Source organism: Argopecten irradians, chromosome 3 (assembly GCF_041381155.1).
Source record: "Argopecten irradians isolate NY chromosome 3, Ai_NY, whole genome shotgun sequence".
Taxonomy (NCBI): domain Eukaryota; kingdom Metazoa; phylum Mollusca; class Bivalvia; order Pectinida; family Pectinidae; genus Argopecten; species Argopecten irradians.
Genome location: NC_091136.1, coordinates 5370761 through 5386522, shown reverse-complemented (window position 1 = coordinate 5386522; position 15762 = coordinate 5370761). Strand labels below are relative to the sequence as shown.

Here is a 15762-nt window from a genome sequence, read left to right as displayed (position 1 = left end):
CGTTTCTACATCAATTTTCGCCAATATAATGACGTCATAACCGTAATTCAACCCCATTTATAGCAATGTTACCTGCTGATTCAATGTGTCATCGGAGTTTAGAAAAAAAACATTAATTCGATAAGATTTGTGGTGATAAACGTAATACGTAAACGTTAATAAAGGAAAAATATGGTGTCACTGTTTATAACGTCGCTTCTGATTGAGATAAAGGCATGGTTTCACAGAAAAAATAATTTTGAAATCCTTTTACATGTATCATCTTTTGTCTCGAAAAAAAATTAAAAAAAACACCTGTAAATACATCCACAACCACAATACTGTATAATGATTCTGATAGAATTGTGCGTCAATAAGATGACAGCTTTACATGAAAGGTCACACCATCGTTTGCACATGTTCATGTGTTAGAATCAATGAGGGAAACCAACAGAAACGATTGTATCGTAATATGGCTGCATAAGCAATTTAGTTTTATTATATATGATATAATAAGTGTTTTAAATGACTTTGAAGAGAAATATAAAAAAAATCACCATACCTAGTCCACGAAATGAAATCAACTTCAGCCTTAAACTCTTTCATTGCTTTAACGCTTGACTGAATAAGCTGCCAGGGAGCGTCGCACCAATAATCTCCAGTAGAAAAGAAGTCCTGTTAGAACACTTAGTTGTTAACAAAAATGATTAAATAGTTAAAACATCCAATGTTGTTCGGTTCACCATTAGTTTTGACTAACAGGTAAATATGGTGACACTTTTTACGAATGTTTTGCATATTAGTTTATATAATGATACTACAGTAAGTGCATATCAAAATATCCAAGCTTGCTATTGTGGGCACCCTTAGCTCTGAAGTAAGTTACACTTTCAAAAAGGTATAGCCGTCACACAAAAAGTTTAGTGTGTGAAATGATAAAAGCATTATTTGATTCTGGTAGAATTTATTGACGTCACACCGAAGTTACCATTTATTTGGAATTACCTATCATTTTAAAGATATATATGCCGTAACTGGGCAAAAAAACAAAACATGTATGATATTTGATAGACATAAGTTATAACACATAAAGTATGTACCGTAATAGGTCTTGTTTTCAATGCTTAATGTAGATAAAACATATCTGAAGGAGTCACTTTATAATTACTAATATCTCAGTGACTGAAAATCTGAAATTAAATGATAGACCACGACTTGGCTAATTGGTTTGACTGTGTCTACTCATTTCACAGCACTGTATAGGTAAATGTTTGTGGCAGAACTGTCAGAATTCAGTGTGCACTTTTGTTTGACTTTGTAAAATTACACCCTTGTCATTGTTATTCACAAAATATTGGTATTTTGTGGTGGGTAATTGATGTAGGGAACAACCAACTAAATAATGTACTGTATTATTAAAACAAAGAAATATGATAGCTGTTGTGTTCTATAATTAAAGTCTAGGTTCTCATATAACACTCGATAGAAAAACAAGTTTGGGTCCTTCTGCTCCAACTCCAACGAGGGTAGCTATATTGAAATCAGGCGCTTACATTTGGACTAAAAAATCCCGAAATTCTAATATTTTTACCTATTCATTATTAAAGTTAATATTTTGAACCTAAATCTCAATATGAGCTACCAAATTCATATCATGGTTATCTAGGAATAATTACCTGTCAGAAAACATTTTTACTTTTGAAATTCATAATTAGTCAACCAATCAGCGGCCGAGTTAAAATTCTATCGTGGGCTAAATCTTTATACATAGGGGCCATTTCGAAGGTCTTTTTTATATAGTTGGTTGTTCCCTATATAACAAATTTACAGCTGTTTTTGATTCGTGAGTATCGTAATCACGGTACATGACATTAAAATCACAGTTATTATGGTCACCTAAATAATACTCCAGTTCTCAGTCAGGTAAATCTTTTCTGTTCAGACAACTACTATAATGACAGATCGGAATCAATACCAAAAAACACTGAAGTCAAAAATTTAAATAGAAGTAGGGATAATTCTTAGCCACTGATATTCTTTAAAAGTTGCTCAAGTGTCAAAAAAATCGGTGTTTTCACCTCTTTTTGTTTGTTTGTTTGATTAATTAACGTCCTATTAACAGCTATGGTCATGTAAGGACGGCCTCCCATGTATGCGGTGTGTTGCGTGTATGTTGCGCGAGATGCATGTTTTGGGAGATATTCATGTTGTGTCTTCTTGTATAGTGGAACTTTTGCCCTTTTTATAGTGCTATATCACTGAAGCATGCCGCCGAAGACACCAAGCAACACATCCCACCCGGTCACAATATACTGACAACGGGCGAACCAGTCGTCCCAATTTCGCACAAAAAAGTCCTTTATAAAAATCGTTCCTCTTGATACAAAAATTTTGTTGTTAAATTGTTTTGTATTGCAAGCACTATACAATTTTCATTTGTGCAGTTGAAATCATAGTATTTAACGTTTAAAGTGTGGCATAATTTATTGGAAACCCTGTAGTAAAAGGGTGACAGTGAGGCAACAGCAGAGGACATGAAACAATTCTAACTGACATACAAATTTTGAATATTGAAAACTAACCTGCATTATATAAGGTTTTATGTTTCGATTACAATACGTATATTGATGTCAAACCAGATGTCGACATGTGCTATTAAAAAATTACTAGTAATTGTCGAAACGTAAAGTAATATATAAATATCAAAACTTAAAGGACGTCATCATTTTCATATCACATCAAATAGTTACCCTTGAGCTAAGAACATTTGTTTTGGATATACTGGCCAAACACAACTTAACCAATTAAAAAAAACATACGCGAAATTACCGACTAGAAATTTTATTTTTCGTTTTGAATGAAGAATTAGCATTGCTGCGTAATTAGAAAAAAATTAATAAAATATTTAATTTAAGTTGTAGAACTAATGACTGATTTACTAGAAGTGAGAATAGAGAACCTAAATCAACAGCCTACTTTATAATGTATGAACAAAATATTGTAAGTCCCAGGACGCGTTCGCTCTTTAAGTAACAATACTTATAGCAGGGATTACCTCTGAAAATTATGAAAAATAAGTAGTGATATAGAGATTATAAGTACCACGTGTATTTTGGTATTGATCTCTTCTAATTTTCAATTTTCTCGTTCAGTTTCGTATATATTTTATGGAAACAAAAGTATATTCAAACAAAGTAGTGTAACTGATATAGTTGGATAATAAAAACAAACACTAGAATACGAGACTGAATTTCTAACATATGGTAACGAAACAGAAAATCACATGCTGCCACCAGACTTGTGCGCGTCCGGTTTGGAGAGTGTCTAGTTACACCACAGGCCCTACCACGATTCCGTTTACACACGTGAGCGTAAAAATTGAAACATATGCTTCTCATCACCAATAACCATGAACATCTCGAGCTTTCCAGTTTAACAGTGTAATTTATAAGAATATAAAAACATGTTTTTTCTATTTTCTTTGTGCTAATGAAAAGATACTGCGCTCATTGTTGACAGAGTATGTGGTGTACCATTCATTGCCAACGATGAGGTGAAATGTCTATTTATCTATGTGGCCTTGAGGAGTTTGTAAAATGTTTCTGTTGCATACAAAGTGGATGCTGATGTTGATCATTATAACAATATTTACATTGAAAGGTGTTGCAGGGACGTATCCCATATCTCAACAATCAGATATTACATTCCAGGATTTATACCCCTTACCTCGGGGGACGCATCATCCTTTCGCTCTTACCCCAAGGTGAGTCCGTTGACATTTATTTGATATATCATATGCATTAATTATATATATTCGCACACAACAGATGATGCCTATCAATTTATTTTCAAGTTTGTGCTATCTTAAAATCTTGTTTATCAAGCATTCTATGAATTAATGTCTAAGCAGTTAATGGATTATACATAATATTTATCTATTTAAACTACTAGTATATTTTATATCACGTTTCACTTGATATCGAAACTTTACACAGTTACTGTATTCCATCATTTTCAGGTTTGCTATAGACAGTTAAATGCTATTGTGACTTAAATATACCGCCATTGATGTAGGTTACATAAATCTACGAAATACGTTCAAAAATGATATCCGTGACATAAAGCAAAAAGGATATTGAGACCAACGTAACGTTAAGAGAACGTCATTTTATATTTCTAACAATTGTGTTTACGTTGGGTTGATAGGAGACTACATGAATGCGGTGGCCAGAATTGTTGTCCTGGCTGGACCAGAACCGGGGAAAGTCGTCATTGTATAACACGTGAGCAGGCGTTCATTTCACAACACAAAAATTTGTCTGATGTATCGAGTTACACAACTACTAAATTTTGTATTTTATTTTACGTGTTTTGATCTTATTTTTACAACTTGTAAGATTATTCAAATCATTGCATGATTTGGTAATGATATGAAGCAGTAATGAACACCAATTGCGCCCAGTATGGCGACATCCCTTGTTTGTATGATTACTTAACATCCTAAACAGAAAACAGAACATATCCATATTTATTGAATATCAATTATGGCACCTGAGCCCCTCGTCTAAAACAATAACCATGGAATATCCCATTCATCAGTTGCCACTTTACATAACTGTACATTTTGTATTTGTCATTGCGCTGCTATTTGCCGTTGTAGATATTTTTCAGTTTTCACTTTCAGTTTTTTTAATTGGATAAAGTAACATGAAGTTTTATTGAATCGTCTTGCCATTAGAGTCAACAACTATCATTTTATGTCTATATCTTGTATGAAATAGAGATTAATAGGCAATTACATAATAATTATTGTATTTTTCACATAATTCATCCGATATCCAGTGATTTTGTCCCTGTAATATTATTGCATATATCACTGGTGTATAATGAAATAATAAAATTTCATATAAAATGATCACTTTTATTTACAGACAAGTATTTTCAAGGCTTCTGTTTCCTTTGTAGCAATATGTAGAGGATGTGGTTATGGGGCGTGTACAGCTCCTAACCTCTGCACATGTCCAGACGGAAGTGTACAGCCTTCATGTCATACAGGAGGAACAGACGGATTAGTAGCGAGACATGCACTTCCGGATCAGTTGTCCACATGCGATGACCTGGGATGTGAACAGGAATGCGTGCAAATACATGGAATCCCACAATGTACTTGCATATCCGGTTTTGTGATAGATATTGATGGGCGAACTTGTAATGGTAAGACATAATATAAATAGAATCAATTGAGACAAAACCTAAACATCTGCAGGACAACGTCAGAAAGGACGCTATGTGTAGATGATATATGCTTATGTAAAGTCGAATCCTTTCAAACAAACGGCATTGTACCTGTTATAGACACCAGTTAACTTAATTGGTGACAGAAATATATTTACAAAATCCATGTATTTGTTTAATTGAAATGCACGGGTTTTTTGCATATTACGCAAAACGTAGCAAGAAACGCATTTATCTACGAGTTCACAGTAATACCTTATGTTAGGTCACAAGTACATCTAAGGAGTGATATATAGGCATATACAATGTCACTATCGTAAGCATGGGGTAATACCTTAAAGTAGTTTGCTTTATTTCATTCTTTAATGGGAAGAATATATGTGGGTGATGTGGTTTTCATGTGTTTTAGCTCTGCTGTTGGTTTTGGACATTTTTATTATATCAAAAAGACTTAAAGTTTTATGTGCCGTATATTCCATACTCACGAATCAAGATAAGCTTTTAATATGTTATTCATCATCAAAAGTTATTAACATTTTGAAAATAACAGTACTTTCAATGCATTGGTTTTAATTTCACAACTATAAATAAGAGCAGAAAATGATTTTTAGCAGATAAAGTGATTTCTGCAGGAAAATTTCCATCTAAATATACATAAGGCATAAAAAAACAGCAGTTTTCCAGTACATAATTTTTGTGTTGTAACTAACGTTTATAAGGCATTTGAAGCCGTTTGAATGATTTTCACGGCTTAACTAATCAAACCTTATGTTTCAATAGATTAACGAAGAAAAATCGACATGCCAAAATTTTCACCCAGTTACGGCACATATAACTTTAAACGTGTAGTTGTACATACATGTACAATGCATTATCCGGTCACGTTTGGATATAGTATGCAATGTTATTTTAGAGTGAAATGATACAATACCTTAGCAGACATTCATTATATACGAGTAGTTGTTCAGAGCTCTGATAGAGGTGTCGAGCCCAAGGTAAATCCAGTTCATGAATATTCAACAGTTCAATCCGTTTAGATTGTGGCATCAAAACAAAGCTGTAATCCATGCGACGTATAATTTTGAAGGTGATCATTTTTTTTCCAGTTCTGCCGTTATCAATAATGATTAAAACAAATTACATTGTAGCATATATAAAGATAATTTTATTATAGAGGTAATTCAAACATCAAATCATATTAATGTCCTCGTTGTTAAGATGTCGACGAGTGTTTGGATAGAGGCTATAACTACTGTTACCAGGGATGCATAAACACAGTTGGAAGCTTCATGTGTACGTGTTTTCGGGGCTTCACTCTGGCTGACAACGGGCGCTTCTGTCGGCGACTCCACGACTACCGTAAGTATCCAATAAGTGTTCTACATTTATTAGGATATCCAGAGTATATGATATCGTAAATTATGTAAGGCACATTTATTCCAATTCATGATTCTTTGATGATGATGCTAAGATTAAAGTAAAAAACATATATATTCTAGCAGCAATCACATTATTCAGCCAGGCAATTTTTGCTAATTACATGTTTATTTTCTGTATTTATCTTATAAAGTACAAATGTACGTCTGTTTTCCTTACAAATGCAGGAATCCATCAATGCACAAGCCTCTTTAAAAGGGTAATTCCGTCAGGCTAATTCTGTTAACATAACCACGAAACACAATATGGCATATTAGTATTGTTCGACAATCCTTATGGATCATAAAACAAGACAATATTGACAAATTTCTTGACATTGTTAACTATTTTAATTGACAATGAAATTCTGAATCGGATAGAAATACGATTGAGTAGGTAAAATATATACGCTGTACCCATACCCGAGCCGATGTCACGTAGTTAAATAAATGTAATATATAACCGCCGCGGAGTAGTTTTTCTGACAAGAGCGGGCACCAAATAAAGTTCACACACTACTGAGCGATTGCAGTAATTCTAGAATAAAGGTGCTTAATTCACTGCCATCCGCCAGGTTATAGCAAACAAGACGTCCGACCACAATGTGTAATTGCGGACAACGTCCCTCCTGATTTGTTTCCGATATTTGTATAAATTTAAATGACTCTTACATTGATTTGTCCTTTTAAAATCAATTATGGGCCAACATTGGATTGCGTCAAAGCGAAAAATCGTATATCGCCAATGTAATATATATCCGTTACATAGGGATGTCCCATGTAACAGTATAACATAAATATCTGGTAATCTGATTGTAACTGAAGTGTTCCATTTTTAATGTATAAAATATATAGCGAATTTTGATGCACTATAAAAGCCATGACAAAACAATAAAACAATTACTATGAACTTACGGGGCAATATTCCCCTTAGGGCAATATGGGACTCAAATGGTCTACAGACATGTATGGCTATATTTTACAGGCAGTTCCCCGTGTGCACAAGGTTCACAAACTCTCGGCCGACCCTGTAGAAGCTTTCCAGTGGACGCAATGACATCAATTGTACGCCAGCCACAGCTAGATCCGTGTGGATCCGATATCAAACCTTGTGAATCACCCCAGGTCGAGTTTAAATCCCAGAGTCCATGTGGACAAGGACTGTCTCCATGTATTCCAAATATACAGGATGTTTCGTTTTCAACAGAACACTTGCCACCTACCCCATGCGGATCAGGCAGTCAACCATGTAGCCCCTTAGTGCCATGCGGAACGGGTAATGAACCATGCGGTCGAATTCCGAATACCCCGACTTTTGCTGAGGAATTTGTTCCAGTTAAAAAATGCATCAGTTCCGATTGTAATCCACCATTTCCTCATGATTCAACGAATAATTATCAGACTTCAATTTCCCAAAATGAACATTTTGATTCCCCTCTCGAACCTTGTATTTCTGGACCATGTCCAATTGCACCTGAAGAACCCTATGGTAGAATCTTACCAATAGAGCCAAAAATACAGAACCCATGTAGTGCATGTGTACCGAGTTATCAATCCCCTGCACTAGATACAGATTTATCTGGAATTGCTCCTCAGGTATTGCCACCGAATGTACCAACATTTCCAGAAGTTCGGCAAGGTAGTTTACCATGTTCACAGCCAGGATGCCAAACAGAATACGAGAAACAAGGTGCGTTTGAAATATTTCACGATATACAAAATGAACCGAAAAGGAAACCATCAGAATCTACTCGAAATGACAGACAACTTGCACAACTAGCCAAAGAAGTTATTGAAGTCACCGAAAGTTCGCAATCATATCAATTAACAACGTCAGTTATTCCAATTATCAATACGAAAACTGTGGTCCTTGAGTCTTCACAGATGAAATTTCAACAATCAGACCAATCGTCAGAAGGAAAAGAAAACGGAAGAAGGAAGAAAAATGGAAACCGTAAAAAGAGACGACGCAAGAAGAATAAAAGGAAGCTTAAAAAGAAAATCACCAGGGGTAATAATCAAATAAACAGAAAGACGACAGACAGTGAAAGGGATCAGCGCATAACAACGCCTGCCTCAAATCTTGTTGAACACGATTCCATGACTCCGACAGTCGATTACTCTACTCTCCCACGCGATACACAAGAAAAATCCCGTTTTGGAGATAAGATAAAAATATTTCTGAAAGAATTTAATAGACTGCGTGGCAGAGGCAGAGATAGTTTTAATTTAAGTGAGCAAGGTAAAGGGGTAAAAAGGAGGAAACAAAAGCGTCGCATCAAAGAGCGAATATGCCGCGACGATTTATGTACATCGTACATCAATCCTATCCAAACTGCACATGAGGCTGTGACACCCGACGTATGTCCTCCTGGTTACCATCGGAATGTTCGGGGGAGTGTTGTGCATTGTGAACCTGCGCAAGGGGAAAATAAATCCAACTCATATCCGGTTACTCATACTTCTATATCAAATGACACATTAAGCAGTACGTCCGGTACATCTAGTTATAGTATACAATCAGCAGGACATATCAGCCCTACACCACCATATGTCAATATGTCACCAACTGAATCTCTGTCTACAGCAGTTCATTGTGCGATTGACCAGATTGTGGTCCATATCCCAGGCGGCAGTATATGCCAGGATAAACCTAATGCAACAATACCACCACCAACATGCCCACCTGGACAGACGGTTACACGGTCTCGTATGGGATATGTTTGTGCAGCGGAAGGGGAACTCCGACCTATTTGCGAAAACGGTTTCGCACTTACCCTTGTAATGGGCAGATTTGTTTGTGAGGAATTATCACTTTCTTTGTCGCGCTGTCCCGAAGGCCTCGACTCTGTTGATACACCTGTAGGAAGAATATGTCAGTATACTGGCAAAGGAACAACACCTACACCAGTGTGTCCTCCTGGACGATTGCAAGTGAGATCAGGTAACGAGTATATATGTAGGACTATTAACAGCACAAAGACATCTGCGCGGAATTGTTCTCCGGGTTATATTGTATTAGACACCACCAACGGACAAAAGTGTATAAAGAATCCTTCAGTTCAGTTGGGTTCCGTTACCTGTCCGGACGGTTTCCAGTTGCTCGATGGTGAATGTCAGTCGATAGCGATGAGTGGCGACAGAAGTACGTTGCCCTGTCCCGTAGGTCAGTATGCCGTTATGACCGATAATGGTATGGTATGTCAATATCACGTGACTGGCAACCATGGTAACAACGCAGTACATGGCAAACACCATGAACGTGTATTAGCACCAAGAGTGTCTCAAAACTCGAATGTTCGTGGAAACGTTAATAGAAGACGTGATCAATTGAAAACGACAACAGACAGCCACATGAATAGCAGAAATAACGATAGAGATTTTGATACAAAGTGTCCATATGGACAAATATTGACTCAGAAACGCTCTGGTTTCTTCTGTGAAAGGACTACAGTCGATGTAACTGAATGGATCTGTTCCCCAGGAGAGGTTATCGCCCAACTTAACCCTGAACTCGCATGTGTTAAATATATTCAGACAAAAATTGTTTGTAAAGATGACCTTGAACTTAGATTGAGTGTCGATAATCACGAATTCTCGTGCCTCCATCCTTCTTCGTCACATCCAGTAATTCTAACATCTGTAACAGAAGGTCCTACAATAGCTTATACTCCTTTCAGTAGAACAGATTCACTGCCTTGTGGAATAGGAGAGATTCAGATTATAGATGATCTTGGAAGTCGCTGTGTGTTCATAGAAGACCATGAATGGCTATGTGGAGACGGTTATATCGTACAGACTCTTGGTAATGGACAGAAGGTGTGCAAATCTAGAACAATGAAGTTGAAATGTCCAGCTGGATACGAACTTGTATTGTCAAGCCAACCTCCAGAGTGTGTTCCTATAGGAGGTATGTATACGTACTCGGTCATGTATACGTACCCGGTCAATCGACAACAATTCCGTTACAAATAGCCTACATGTAAATTTATGATTTATGTTAATCCATCAACTAATGCATCTGTACCATGAGAAGGGATGTAGGGCAAATCACATAGTGTTGGCGATATTTACGCTGATGGATCAGCAGGACATTGTATATAAAAAGTAACTGTCTGCGACAGTTTCGATAGAAAATACGCTTAATACTTTTAAGTTGGTATTACACATATTACGTACGGTTAACCTGAAAAATGTCCTTATTCAAATTTATGGTAATTGAAAAGTACCACGATAGTAGACTAAAACAAAGTCCGCCAGCAGTGCTCTTGGAAAATATTAATATCCAGACACTTAGCACATGATATAATTGTAATCAAAGTTGTTTACCACATTGTTGCACAGGGTCCACAGCAGCGATGAGTCCGTGTGAAGATACCTACAGCCTTAGTGATGATGGTGGGGATGTCCGGTGTGTGCTATCATCGCCAGGGACTGATTGTTCCGATGGTAAGATAGGGATTCAAGAGAAAAGATTATTTTAGGAAATGATCTATACGATGTTGAAACATACTCTCTAGACTTCTATAAAGGTGGAGATATTCAAGTTACAAACTATCAATGTTGCATAGGTAAAATACACTTTGAACTGTACCATACTGTAAACCAACGTTCTTTCACATGCGATTTACTTTCGCGAATTAGCAACTTCATGATTTATTTGATATGAATTTCCATTCAAATTTTAAGTTCGTGAATATTAATCGTCGCGAACTTTTTTTGAAATGAAAATAGCGAAATTTACTAGCCACTGAAGAAAACTGGTTTATTACATGCTTTTAACTGTCTTGTTAGCATCTCAATAGGAAGCTTTTTATATTCTCTTTCAAATCAAAATGCATAGCTAAATATCCACAATGCAGATCCGTACTTACGTTCCATTTAATCATCTGACAACAGCGCATTAGGGATCACACTCTTATACTTGTTATTCTCCTTTAAGTGTATCTCAGTTCAAAGGATTTTCTCAACCTAGCTACATCAATTGACACAATTTCCTCCCATCATGGAAGGGAATATAGCTACGGAATGCTGTATAGATGGAATTTTGATGTAGCCAATTTGAGAAATTACCAGAATTATCCTTGGGATGTTTTCGGAACCGAAGTGAGAGCATGAATTTGTGTTTAAACCTATAACATATGTACTTATTAAACCCTTTTAACATTAATAAATATGCTTAAGATGGCATGTCGTACGATTGTGGGCGGAGTTTAGAGTCTCTTGGGATGCCATGTAATCCCCAATGCTCTAATGGAGGTGTGTGTAAACACGGCGCCTGTGTCTGTCCGCCAGGAGTCACCGGAGTAGCTTGTCATCAAGGTAATTGCTATAAATGATATCCTGCCGATGATTATAATGACAGAATATGCATTTTCATAAGCATCTTTTGGAGAAACGGCGTCAATATCCTTATATTTTATGCTACAAGTTTTGTTTTGTTTATTCGATTTACGTTCTATGAGCAGCCAGGGACATTATCCATGCTACAAATCTAGATGAATCACTATATATTTCTTTGATAATAAGATGATAATAATATTTCTGTCAAATATATTAACGTCATTAGTAACATCAAAACAGATTCAAGTAATCGGTACATTAATACAGTATTACGTTAAAGCAGTATGTTAATGTCACAAAATATGTTTAGTTTTAACGGCATCCTCTATATGACTTTATAGATGTGGACGAGTGTCTGGGGTTGCCTAGGGACCACTGTCAGTACCATTGTATGAATACCTTTGGGAGTTATCATTGTGTTTGTCCCCCTGGCCGGGCTGTTAACTCGGACGGACGCACGTGTAGTGGTAAGATATAGTGTATGATATACAACAGCTGTAAACAATCCAATATTCAAAAGAAACAATAGATCGTTGAGAGGAATTTCTATATACTTAACTTTTAACGCCATGCATAATAACGCTTCCACTTTTTACTGATGTTATTAATAGAAAATAAAATCTAATGCGCATTTTCTCTTCTTCAATTTTAAATGTTTTAATTCTGTAATTCATATTCACTTTTATGGTGAATTCATGATTGCACAAATATGTAAATGACAATTCCCCCCTCGACAACGAGCGCTAAAACTCGAGAGCGCTAGTTTTAAAAAGTTCACATACTGTACCTTAAAGATATTGCATTTACATTCAGTGCGATTATCGATGTAAAGCAAAACGTTACTGTATACTGGCATGCAGATTTAAAGTTTGACTTTGTACACGTAAATCTATTGTAGATGTAGAATGCACACCAGAATGTCTTAATGGCGGTCATTGCCGAGCGGGATCCTGCTACTGCGCCGCTGGATTTGAGGGAGAATTCTGTCAGACAGGTAACTATTATAGATGAAATGTAGTTGTTTGCAAAAAGAAATTGTCAACATTGGTGCTTTTAATGTAGTAGAGAAGCTCTCACATTGAGCAATTTCCTGTACCATAGTCCATATTATCTCTCAATGACGTATACATTGTATACTGGGACTGATGGTAGCCACCATTATATGCATAACAATGAAATGAAGCAAAAACACAATAGTATGTGCGTAATAAGTTTGTTTATTACTTAAGATTAAAAATAAAAATCAACATTAATATAGGGCGTACATTGCAAAATGATACTTACTTTGGACGAAAGGGGAACAAATAAGCAGAAATAGCACAGCAATAAGAAGATAATGGAAGGGTATTTGGTATATATATATATAATTAATTGACTATTTTAGATATAGATGAATGTGTCCGCCACTCGGGACTATGTGAACATCACTGTCGCAACACACACGGTGGGTACGCATGCGTCTGCTCACCCGGAAGTCGGCTGCGACTAGATGGTAGAACATGTACGAGTAAGTATGATGTCGTTTGTAACAAGGACAGCCATGCAAAATGAAACGGTTCATCTTATGTTTATTTTAATTTTTATGTATGTGGGATGCTAACATAATTGAGACCGGTATCAGAAATCTCATATGTTCCGATGCACTAATTACAATGATCGCGAGATATTGTTTTTCACAATTGTAACTTCCTTATGTACGTTATCACAGCGATAAGATGACATTAGCTTTACATATCTCTACATTTTATCAGGATTTTAATCAGAAGACGATTTGTATCGAAACTTACAAACAATAAAGAGGTTTGCATGATGAAAATTCCTTGGTCGGGTTGGGGTGGTTTGGGAACTAAATATTAGTTATAGTGTTTTACAACGATAATCCGAAAGATTGGGTACTATCATACAAAAATGCGAGTATGAAAATGAAAATATTCGTGATGTGGATGAAATATCAATTGGTAAAGAATAATAAATGATGAATAAAGACCCAATTATCACAAATCGACAATGTATGGTGCACTTTTGCAAGTGCGTATTGGCTGACAATTACACAAAACGACAACTTTACCAACCCTTTAGCGTAAATGGTATTTAATCTGGAAAGTATGGATGGAATTATATGTTGTCATTCAGAGCAAATGGTTCACTACATAGTATTGACTTTTGTGTTGTAGACACCACGTGTGTACCCGAGTGTAGGAACGGAGGGGTGTGTGTCCAGCACAAATGTCGGTGTCCACCTGGATATCAAGGAATCACGTGTCAATTAGGTATGTATTAAATGAAATAACGTAAACATATTGGAGATAAACCAACTTCTATTACACCATCGGTGTTGACAATTTTGAGTAATTACATAATTAGAGTTTTTATAGCATTAAATATATTTACTGATGGTTTGTATGAAACAAGATTAAGATGCGGGGACAATAGACGCGAGAAGATTCACCTAAAAGGGCTATGTTGACATATAGGTAAAAAATTCCCGGATAAGGATGGCTAATCCGATATCAGATATTCCTGAATCAGGAAAGTTGATCTTGCTAAAATATTTTGAAACGGAAAAGGACAATGTGGTAAAACAACGTGTCTAGATTAGACAAATATCCTAGGAAACCTTTATTACTTAATTAAGCAACAGCGATATTCAGATAAAAGTGCTACAATAAAACTCTAAGGTATTACCGACGTCGTTATTGGTGAAATCGGCACGCAGTTCTTGATGAGTTATCATATTATACAAGGATTGTTCTTTCTATACAGCAGTGGATATTTTTTCTTTCAATTTCAGATGTAAACGAATGTTCGCAGTATCCATGCAGTCATTTATGTACAAACATCCGCGGTAGCTATGTATGCACATGCCCACCTGGATTCCAACTAGAGACTGACAGGCACACGTGTTTAAATTCGACAGTCACCGTACCTTAGAAAACGCCAATTGAATAATCATTGGAGCAATATTATGAACTATCGGGTCATTACAACACTCTAGTAGGATTCAAATATAAAAATATATATGATGTAAAAATTAATTCTCCGATATTTTTTGTGTTCAGAAATGTCTATGCCATTTATGAACATCACCATACATGAAAATAGAAACGTGGAAAGGATTTGATGCAGGATTGATAACTCAGAAAACTTGGTGCCTGTAGTAACTATGTGAATTGGTGTATTAGCGTTTGTTACACACCATTGATATAAAAGATTAAAAATGAAATTGTCATGATTTGTATTTTCAATTGTTATTATTTAACATTTTGAACTCTTATGATAATATGACTTAAGGATTGTTTCATCGGATTCTGTGGAACGATGGAGAAGTGAATGGTATGAAGTGCACACAATAAGCAGAAATACAGTGTATAATACAGGATGGTCGCTTAAGAAACTGGCTAATTTAGGGGAAATACTTTTCCGTAATAAGCAAATTCGTGGAATTTCCATCCCCCGCTTTCAGGGCATATTGTAGGTAATCAAAATTGAGGTTAGGTTTAACCTTGGTGAAACATGCCGTGGCAATCGAACTTGGCCAAGCCCTTAAGGCATTTGACCTTGTTACCAAGTTTGAAAAAGTCGGTTAATATTTATTAGAGTTATTGCATTGAAATGACAGAAAATGACTTTTTGCATTAAATAAAAGGGCCATAACTCTGCTAAATAAGGTTCGTCGCAAGTTGCGATCGAATTTGGCCGAGCCCTTAAGACATTTAACTTTTTTACCAAATTTGATGAAGAAAATCGGTTAATATTTATTACTGATATTGTACGGAAGTGGCGAAAAATG

At 36.0% G+C, this 15762-nt stretch overlaps 1 protein-coding gene across 1 annotated transcript; it reads left to right on the top strand.

The window, feature by feature from the left end:
• Positions 1–3406: 3406 nt before the first annotated feature.
• On the top strand, positions 3407–15204 carry LOC138317366 (fibrillin-1-like). The gene is made up of 12 exons (XM_069258977.1): positions 3407–3742; positions 4186–4262; positions 4945–5193; positions 6433–6573; positions 7615–10539; positions 10974–11078; positions 11814–11951; positions 12314–12439; positions 12871–12966; positions 13357–13479; positions 14147–14242; positions 14764–15204. Exons 1-12 carry the CDS (start codon positions 3576–3578, stop codon positions 14901–14903), a joined length of 4383 nt encoding a protein of 1460 aa, XP_069115078.1. The 5' UTR covers positions 3407–3575; the 3' UTR covers positions 14904–15204.
• The last annotated feature ends 558 nt before the right edge of the window (positions 15205–15762 follow it).